Source organism: Sciurus vulgaris (genome assembly GCF_902686455.1).
Source record: "Sciurus vulgaris genome assembly, chromosome: 4".
Lineage (NCBI taxonomy): Eukaryota > Metazoa > Chordata > Mammalia > Rodentia > Sciuridae > Sciurus > Sciurus vulgaris.
The window spans coordinates 85,697,293-85,707,977 of record NC_136464.1 but is presented as its reverse complement, the minus strand read 5'-3'; the positions used below and the strand labels follow the sequence as shown (position 1 = coordinate 85,707,977).

At 36.9% G+C, this 10,685-nt stretch overlaps 1 protein-coding gene across 1 annotated transcript; it reads left to right on the top strand.

Moving 5' to 3' along the window:
• The first annotated feature begins 362 nt into the window (after positions 1 to 362).
• Positions 363 to 3,797, top strand: LOC306659571 (gamma-tubulin complex component 3-like). The gene is given in 2 exon segments (XM_079137213.1): positions 363 to 686; positions 688 to 3,797. Coding segments are annotated over 2 exon segments (2,427 nt in total). The 5' UTR covers positions 363 to 434; the 3' UTR covers positions 2,863 to 3,797.
• The last annotated feature ends 6,888 nt before the right edge of the window (positions 3,798 to 10,685 follow it).

Genomic DNA, 10,685 nt, shown 5'->3' with positions numbered 1-10,685 from the left:
TTTGTTGATCCTATACTTTTGCATTTTCTCTCAAGTCAAAGCATTTGAAAATGCTTAGAATTCCCTTTGCAATGTCACTATTACTAAATTTTTTTATTTTCACTATTCTTGATTGTTTTATATGACCTTCTAATTTCAGGTAAGATTTGTCTTTCAAATTTTCAAATGCCCTAACCCCCACCTTTTCCACAGAGTCCTATTTATTGTAATACAAGGGACAGATAGGGACATAGATGTTTCTTATTGAAACATAACAAAACAGCATAGAACTGTGTTTTCACTGCCATGGGCTAACATCAAGCACATCATCATTATCCTACTCACCTTGTTCCAAAATGTCTAAATATCATAAGTCATCCGCGAACATGGCGGCGCCGTAGCCGGGGCGCAGGAGCCGGGCGCGGGACGGCTGCCGCGCACAGTCCCGGGCGACGATGGCGACGCCCGACCAGAAGTCGCCCAACGTTCTGCTGCAGAACCTGTGCTGCCGGATCCTGGGCCGGAGCGAAGCCGATGTAGCCCAACAGTTCCAGTTTGCTGTGCGAGTTATTGGCAGCAACTTTGCCCCAACTGTTGAGAGAGATGAATTTCTAGTAGCTGAGAAAATCAAGAAAGAACTTATTCGACAAAGGAGGGAGGCAGACGCTGCGCTCTTCTCAGAGCTCCACAGGAAACTTCACTCCCAGACAGTCTCATCAGACTCTGGGAGTTGGGGATTGCCTTCGACAGCAGCTGGGGTCTCGTCTCGCATGGACTTTAACTGCAAACCAGCCTTCTTCGCAAACCCCTCCCTCAAAGGGTATCCCAAATGCCGTTTCTCGCAGCATGACAAGGTGGAGGAGAGAAGGAGAGACGGGTGGTGCTATGGAAATTACTGAAGCAGCTCTTGTGAGAGACATTTTATACGTCTTCCAGGGCATAGACGGCAAAAATATCAAAATGAGCAACACTGAAAATTGTTACAAAGTGGAAGGAAAGGCAAACCTAAGTAAATCTTTGAGGGACACGGCAGTCAGACTTGCTGAGCTGGGATGGTTACATAATAAAATCAGGAAGTACACTGACCAGAGGAGTCTGGACCGTTCATTTGGACTTGTAGGTCAGAGCTTCTGTGCCGCCCTGCACCAGGAGCTCAAGGAGTACTATCGCTTACTCTCTGTGTTACATTCCCAGCTACAGCTAGAGGACGATCAGGGTGTGAATTTGGGACTTGAGAGTAGCCTAACACTGCGGCGCCTCCTGGTGTGGACGTATGATCCCAAAATAAGACTGAAGACGCTTGCGGCCCTGGTGGATCACTGCCAAGGAAGGAAAGGAGGTGAGCTGGCCTCAGCTGTCCATGCCTACACGAGAACGGGAGACCCCTACATGAGATCCCTGGTGCAGCACATTCTGAGCTTGGTGTCTCATCGTGTGCTGAGCTTCCTCTACCGCTGGATCTACGATGGGGAGCTTGAGGACACTTACCACGAGTTTTTTGTAGCGTCAGATCCAACAGTGAAGACAGACCGGCTGTGGCATGACAAGTATACCTTGAGGAAATCGATGATTCCTTCCTTTATGACGATGGATCAATCTAGGAAGGTCCTTTTGATAGGAAAATCAATAAATTTCTTACACCAAGTTTGTCATGATCAGACTCCTACCACAAAGATGATAGCTGTGACCAAGTCTGCAGAGCCACCTCAGGATGCTGCAGATCTATTCACAGATCTAGAAAATGCATTTCAAGGGAAGATTGATGCTGCTTATTTCGAGACCAGCAAATATCTACTGGATGTTCTCAACAAAAAGTACAGCTTGCTGGACCACATGCAGGCAATGAGGCGGTACTTGCTTCTCGGTCAAGGAGACTTTATAAGGCACTTAATGGATTTGCTAAAACCAGAACTTGTCCGTCCAGCAACAACGTTGTATCAGCATAACTTGACTGGGATCCTCGAGACCGCCGTCAGAGCCACCAATGCACAGTTTGACAGCCTCGAGACCCTCAGAAGGCTGGATGTGAGGCTGCTGGAGGTCTCTCCGGGTGACACGGGCTGGGACGTCTTCAGCCTGGATTATCACGTCGATGGACCCATTGCGACTGTGTTCACGCGGGAGTGCATGAGCCACTACCTGAGAGTGTTTAACTTCCTCTGGAGGGCCAAGCGCATGGAGTATATCCTCACTGACATCCGGAAGGGACACATGTGCAACGCCAAGCTCCTAAGGAACATGCCAGAGCTCTCCGGGGTGCTGCATCAGCGTCACATTCTGGCCTCGGAGATGGTGCACTTCATTCATCAAATGCAGTATTACATCACGTTTGAGGTGCTGGAGTGCTCCTGGGACGAGCTTTGGAACCGAGTCCAGCAGGCACAGGACTTGGACCACATCATCGCAGCGCACGAGGCATTCCTGGACACCATCACCTCCCGCTGCCTGCTGGACAGTGGCTCCAGGGTACTTTTAAACCAACTCAGAGCTGTGTTTGATCAAATTATTGAACTTCAGAATGCTCAAGATGCAATATACAGAGCTGCTCTAGAAGAATTGCAGAGAAGATTACAATTTGAAGAGAAAAAGAAGCAGCATGAAATTGAGGGTCAGTGGGGCGTGACGGCAGCAGAGGAAGAGGAGGAAAATAGGAGAATTCGAGAATTTCAAGAATCTATTCCAAAAATGTGTTCACAGTTGCAAATATTGACACACTTCTACCAGGGCATTGTGCAGCAGTTTCTGGTGCTACTGACCACCAGCTCCGACGAAAGCCTGCGGTTTCTTAGCTTCAGGTTGGACTTCAATGAACATTATAAAGCCAGAGAGCCCAGACTCCGCGTGTCTCTGGGCACCAGAGGGCGGCGCAGTGCCCACATGTGACGAGGGCCTTCGTCCCCAGGAGCCGGGCTGCTGCTGACGTTAGCACTGAGATTCTGCTCACGTCCCCGGCCCTCCAAGCAGTGGCATGCTGCTGGGGGCCCTGTGTGCTGGACGCCCCGTCTGCTGGGAGGTGCGCGTGCCTGTGGCAGGGCAGCTGGCGGAGTTGGTCCTGTGCTGAAGTCGAGTGCGAGATGGCTGGGTTGAACAGCTGGCTGGCACGGTCTTCCTGCTCAGAAGATGCCAGCGTGTTTGGGGCTGCTTACACGCTGTGTCATTTATATTTGTCACTTTTTTAGAAACTTGTGTTTCTTTTAGCACAAGGACAGTGCTGTATTCATGAATTGAAATGGTAATGTCAAGGCTATTTTTTTAGCATCCTCTTTAGAGGCAGTTTTTGTTACCATAATGTAATTAAATTGAAAAAAATGTCCCTACTAAAACAATACACAGAGCATTTTATTTTGGTTTTAGTGTTGTGAAATACTGACCTCTGAGAGCATTTGTATCTTAATGCGTTGCCTTCACACATGTCCGTTTTGACTTTTTCTTCCAAAGTTTACATTTTTATATTTAGTTTACTATTTCAGATAACTTCTTAAACAGTATAGAAACAAGTAGGCGCAATATAGAACAGAAACCTTAAAACAGTACAGCCCAGATTTCTCAGAACTGTCAGCTGAAGCAGTGTGTAGATACAAATAACTTCAAAGTGAGTATTTTATTTTCAGAATCCTGACAAGCATTGGAAAGAAATCGACTTGGATAATGAGGTTTCCTTTTTCCTTGCCTATTTTTTCATTGTAAATATTTATATACCACTGACCAGATGTTCGGGGGAAACTGTTTTTTGTAAAAATGTCATATCAGGTCACATAAATCTGCCTTTTTAATGTTGCATAAATGAAAACTTAGAAAATTAAAGGCGACTATCTTCAGATGCAAAATAAATAAATAAATAAATATCATAAGTCAGTCTATATGTCAGTAAATTAATCAATATATGTACCTTAAAATTCATTTTTTAAAATACTATGCTTTCTCTATCAGTTCTGGGTAATGTTTCAGATAGCAAAGAAATAATTCTCTCTTCTTAGCCTTTTGTCAATATATGTCTCCAATGACAACACGAGTTCTCCAGAAAATTTTGGGAATATTATCAGAATTGTGCGAAGTGAAACACAGAATTGACCCTGCCAATATTGTCTCCCAAATCTTCTATACTGATAACCAATTGCTCAAAGCACCAAGTGAGTTGTGTGTGTGTTTATTTCTGTAATTTATAAAGGTGTATGTCACTTATTATAGACATCTTTAAATAAAAATTGTATTCATTTTTCAATCAATGCTTTCTTTCAGTGAACTAAGGTTGGATTTTTCAATGTTTGATAGGGTAAAATGGAAAAAAACTGGGTGTAATGTGGGGATCAGAGATAGGAATTTCTGAATAGGAACTGCTCTCTGACATTCACATTCTGTTCAGGTTTGGCCAGATAAATCTGTTTTCTCTTCTAAAACATGAGCTTGTGCTTATGATTTTTCTAAGTATTAGAAATAATATATGTAAAATATTTAGAGCAATTTCCTCAACATAATAAGCATTTGGTAAAATGGTTTTGTGATTGTTTTTGCTGCTCCTGTTGTTATTAAAGATTGTCATGAAGTTTTAAATTGTTGCCAGGGTGATATTCTGTAATACAATTCTTCCATGTATTCAAAGAAAAACATTATTTAAACAGAAATAAATATATCAGCTGTCCAAGTGATATATTGTATTAGCTTCTTGGAAAATGTATGATTTTAGGAGCTAAGCTTAGAAGTTAGCAAAAACTAGGAAAATAAGGTTAGATGTGAATGTGAAAAGGAAGAGCAGAAACTACAACTTAAATTTCTTTGTGTTTGCCTTGTGCTTATTCATCACATCCTTCAAAGTACAAATGATCATAACCTATTTACAAATAAAGAAACCAAGGTTCTAACTATTAGACAACTTTCTCTAGATCACAGAGTAAGTAAGCATCAGAAGCATTAAACTTACTTCTTTATAAACCCCTAAAGCTATGCTTTTACTACCATGAAATTTGTCATCAAACTAAGTATTAGCAGTCATTGTCCATTACAGTTTAATGGAAAATTGAGAAAAAAAAAAAAAAGTATCAAAAATGCAAGTAGCTTTTAGAAAACTGAAGTGAAAAAGGCTGGCAGCCAACTTGAATAACCACCAACCTTCTATACTCCTATTATAATTAGGTAAAAATAAACTAATTTTCCTAATACCATCTTTTCATATATGCATCTTTTATATAAAGAAAAGTCTCAGAACAAATATTTCCTCAAATGAAAATGTAAAATCAAACAAGTTTGTATTAGGAACACAAAATAAATAGAAACGTGAACTCAATGCCAGAAGCTGTGAGCCCAGTCAAGCTGATATTGAAAGGATTGATTATATTATTCTATATGCCTCTGGGTAACAGGGCAAGGTAGAATGTTACTGGGCTTAAAAAGAAGAGTGAAAATAATATGCTCCAGATTGAGCCATGGAATCAAAATACTATTTTGGATAGCATTTTCAAAGAAGGTATTATAAAAGTGAAGAGCTTGACAGGGCTGTTGTACATTCACGGTAGATGCTTACCTGAGGTATACAAGGTCCTAGGTTTCATTCCTAGTGCTGTGAAAAATCAAACAATAACAAAACTTAGCATTTGCTGGTAAATGAATGGAAGTGGAGAACATCATGCAAAGTGAAATAAACCAGACTCAGCATCAAGGGTCAATGTTCTCTCTAATAATGAGAAGCAAGAGCAAAATAAGAAGCGGGGAGAAAAGGGAGAGATTCCATGAAAATAGAAGGGACAGTAATGACAGAGAAAATGGAAATGGGGAGAGGAAAGGGATGGGAAAAGGGAGGGAATGCAGAATGAAATTGACCAAGTTAAAATATAAATTGAATATATGAATTCCACCCTTATGTAAGGAACAAATAAAAGAATATATAACTGAAAGAAGGAAGACCATTAGAGTAAAGGAGAGGAAACAGAAGGGGAGAAGGAGAGGGAATGAAGTGCTTGCAATAGAAATGGAACGAATTCTACCCTATGAATGTTAGCTTGTGTCAAAATGAACCCCAGTATTACATATAACTATGATGTACTAATACAACATTACAAAATACTGAAGCACTTAAAAAATGAAGTCCTTAATAAGCTAGACATCCTTAGAAGGGTATTGATATTACTGTAACAATAAAAAATACTTCATTATTTTCCATAAAATTATAAACCTAGTAATAAGTTCTCTGCCACTTTATTCCAAAGTGGATTGCTCAAATCAGCCAACCAATAAGTCATTTAATAATTGATTTATTCTACAATTATGTGTTTGCACTAATTTGTATTTGGAATATTATGCTGGGAAATAAAGATAGAGGGGCAGCCTCACAGACTAGTTTGCTGTGTGTTTTAGTGAAGCTCAGTCTATTAAGACATAGAATTTAATAAATTATGCAAAAATATTGTCTCTAATTGTGGCAAGGATTAATCAGGAGAGCTACAGGTTTAGGTGCTAAACTATGGTGCTTAACAGTTTGGCATAAGCCATACTGACTGTACACTTCACCACTCTAGGAGCAGGATGATCTTCAGTTTCATCCATTTACCACAAAATGCTATAATCTGGTTCTTTATGACTGAGTAAAACCACATTTTCTTTCCATTCATCTGCCCTTGGGCACCTGGGCTGATTCCATAACTTGGCTATTCTGAATTGTGCTGCTATAAACAGTGATGTGTCTGTATCTCTATAGTATGTTGATTTTAGTTCTTTTGGAAAAATACCGAGGTATGGAATAGCCAGGTTCTATAGTATCTCCATTACAAGTCTTTTGAAGAATCTCCATCCTGCTTTTGAAAGAGGTTGTAATAATTTGTAGTCCCGCCAGCAATGTATGAGTGAAACTTTTCCCACATCCTTACCACATTTATTATTTATTTTCTTGATAACTGACATTCTGACTGAAGTGAAATGAAATTTCAGAGTAGTTTTGATTTACATTTCCCTGATGGTTAGAAATGTTGAACATTTTTTTCTTTTATTAACCATTCATTTTTTTATTTTTATTTTTTTGAGAAATATCTGATTACCTCTTTTGCCCATTTACATTTTTGGTCTTGTTTTTGTTTATTTTATTTTATTTTTTGGTGTTAAATCTTTCAGTTACTTTCATATTCTGGATATTACTCTCCTGTTGGATGAGTAGTTGACAAAGATATTTCTCTCATTCTGTAGAATTTCTCTTTTTGCTTTCAATTATTTGCTGTCCAGAGGTTTTTTTAATATGATGCTGTCCCTCTTATTGGAACTGATTTTATTTCTTAAGCTTTAGAGGTCTTGTTGAGATAGTTAGTGTCTGTACCAATGTACTGGAAGGTTGGGAGTATAATTTCTTCTAGCAATTGCCAAGTTTCTAGTCTAATTCTTTTGTCTTTGGATTCACTTTGAATTTTGTGTGGGATGAAACAGATCTAGTTTCATTCTTCCACATATGGATATACAATTTCCCCAGAACCATTTGTTAAAAATGCTGTATTATCTGTAATATATGTTTTTAGCACTTTTATTGAGTTTTATAACTATGTTGGTTTGTCTCTGTGTCTTGTATTATATTCCATTGGTATTCATGTTTGTTTTGATGGCATATCTCAATACTTTTGTTACCATACCTCTATGGTTTATTTTGAGATCAGGTATTGTGATACCTCCAGCATCACTTTACTTGCTCAGAAATGCTTTGACTATTCTGAGATTTCATTGTTTCAAATGAATTTTGTACTGTTTTTTTCTAGTTCTGTTAAAGTATCATTGGTATTTTGATGGGGATTGCATTGAATCTGTATGTTGTTTTGTTAGTATAGCCATTTTGACAATATTATATCTGCTCATCCAAGAACATAGGAAATTTTTGCATCTTATGAATTCTTCAATTCCATAGTTTTCATTGTGGAGGTTATTCACATTCTTTGTTAGATAAATTTCCAACTTTTTTTTTTTTTTTTTTTAGTTTATTGTGAAGGGAATAGTTTTCCTGATTGCTTTCTGAGCAGAATCACTGTTGGAGTATAGGAAAGTGATTGATTTATGTCATTATGGTCATGTCAGAAGCAGAAATAATTTTACTTCTTTTTTCTATTTGTATCCCTTTAATTTTCATCTCTTGCCTCATTACTCTGACTAGAATTTCAAAAACTTTGTTGAACAGAAATGGTGAGAGTGGACATCCTTGCCTTCTTCCCAATTTAGAGGCAAAGCTTTTAGTTTTTCTCTATTTAGTATAATATGGTCTTGGGTATCATTTTGCCTTTACAATGTTGATGTAAACTCATTTTAGCCCTTGTTTATTCAGCATTTTTAACATGAATGGATGATTTTTATTGCATCTATTGAGATGAGCATGTGATTCTTGTCCTTGATACTATTTATGTGTTGCATTAATTCATTTGATATATTGTACCATCTTTGCATCCCTGGAATGAGACCCAAGTGATCATGACGTACTATCTTCTTATTGTGTTTCTTAAAGTGGTTTTCCAATATTTTATTAAGAATTTTTTTCCCCACAGGTTTAATGGTTGCACTGAATCTACACATTATCAGATCACATAACCTTTATACAGTATAATCTCTCCCTTTAAATCCTCACTTCCTAATTCTTCGAAGCAGTCATACAGTTCAATCTTGCCACCAGTCTCTAGTCATCTTGGTTTTTTGAAGCTTGTTGTCTGGCAGATTCTTCAAGAAATGCTCATGAGAACATTAGTAACTGAATTGCTTTTTTCTCTTTCCTGTACATTTAAAGGTGTTTTTATGAGAATAAAATCTTTTTCTTTTCTTGAATATTTTAAATCAATCACTCAGTTTTCTTTTGGGGTAAAGTTGTATTAATAAGCTAATAATTCAATCTATTTTATAATTCATCTACTTTTTGAATCTAGATTCCAAAAGAAGTTTTTTCTTAAATTTTAGTGTTTTTACTATAACATCTATTTCTTAGTTTTGGTTATTTTGAGTTTAGATTTTTAGGCATATGGTGGGCATTTTCAATTTGTGGTTTCAAATCTCTTTTAAGTTAGGAACGTGTTCTTACATTCTTTAAGATTTATTTTAGTGCTTATAGACTTTGGTTTTCTTCCTTAGGTATTCCTATTATCTGTATGTTAGGTCTTCTTAGCCATTCTTCAATATTTTTTCCTTGCAGCAAATCACTGTCATCTATTTATTGATTTGGTTTTGATATTTAATTTCTCTCCATGTTTTTGTCTCTCATGTTTTAAAGAATTGTTTTTTACTCTCTCTCCATTTCTAAACTAATTTTTTGAAAATTTCTAATTGTTTCTTGAGTGTTATCTCAGTCAATTTAATTTTGATTTACTTTACTTTTCATATTGCATGACTTAATGACAATAATTCATTTGGAATTTTGCATAATTCAAGGATATTGGCCTGTAGTTTTCTTTCTTTGATGTGTCTCTGTAGTTCTGGTATCAAGGTTATACTGGTTTCTTAAAATGAAGTTGGGAAAGTTCCCTCCATTTCTATTTCAAGGAATAATTTGAGGATGATTGGCATTAGTTCTTCTTTAAAACTTTGGTAGACTTAGCCAAAAAAAAAAAAAAAAATACAGGTGGTCCTAGGATTTTCTTCATTTGGAACCTTTAATTGGTTTATCCATTCCATTGCTTAATATTGGTCTGTTTAGGTTTTCTATATATTTGTGGTTTAATTTGGGCAGGTCATATGTGTTTAGAAACTTGCCAGTATCTTCTAGATTTTTCAGTTCATTGAATCATTGAAGTGTAAATTTTCAAAATATTTTTTAATCATTGCATTTCAGAAGTGTCTGTGGTGACATCTTACTTTTCATCCTTAATTTTGTTGATGTGGGTCTCTCTCTCTCTCTCTCTCTCTCTCTCTCTCTCTCTCTCTCTCTCTCTCTCTCTGTCTCTCTCCCTCCCTCCCTCCCTCCCTCCCTCTCTGGGTTAGTTTGGCTAACTGAGATTAATATTCTTTGTCCTTTAAAAAAGCCAAATATTTGTTGCATTGATCCATTTTATTATTTTTAATTTCCATTTCATTAAAAATATCTGATGTTCATTATTTTGCTTTATCCCCACTGATTTTAGAAGTATTTTCTTCTTATGTTATCCCACAAGGCCTAGAAAAATTGGATTATATACTTGGGGTCTTTCTATTATTTTAATATACATAGTCAATTACATAAATTTTCTTCTTAGAACTGTCTTCACACTGTCCCAAAGATTTTGATATGTTGTATCTCTGTCCTTCTTTGTTTCAATTTTTTTATTTCTCCTCTGACTTCTATGATTCTCATTCAAAGCTACAATATATGATTTCTAGGTGTTAAAATGTTGTTTTATCTTTATATTATTGATTTCAAATTTTATTCCATTATAACCTGATAGGTTGTAAGGAATTATCTTGTTTCTTTGTATTTGCAAAGAGTTTCTTTGTATCCTAAAATGACCTATTATAGAAAGTTTCATGTGCTACTGAGAAGAAAGTAAATTCAGTTGTTGAGTGAAGTATTCTATACTTTGTCAGGTCCATTTGATTAATAGTGTTTGTAGTTCTGAAGATTCTTAGTTTATATCTATACGACCTATCACTTAGTGATAAATATGTGAAATCACCAAGTATGATTGTATTGTGAACTATTTGATTTTATATTGAGTAGGATTTATGTACATATGTACATCAATATCTGGGGCATAAATGTTTACAATTATTATACATTCTTCTTAGGTGAT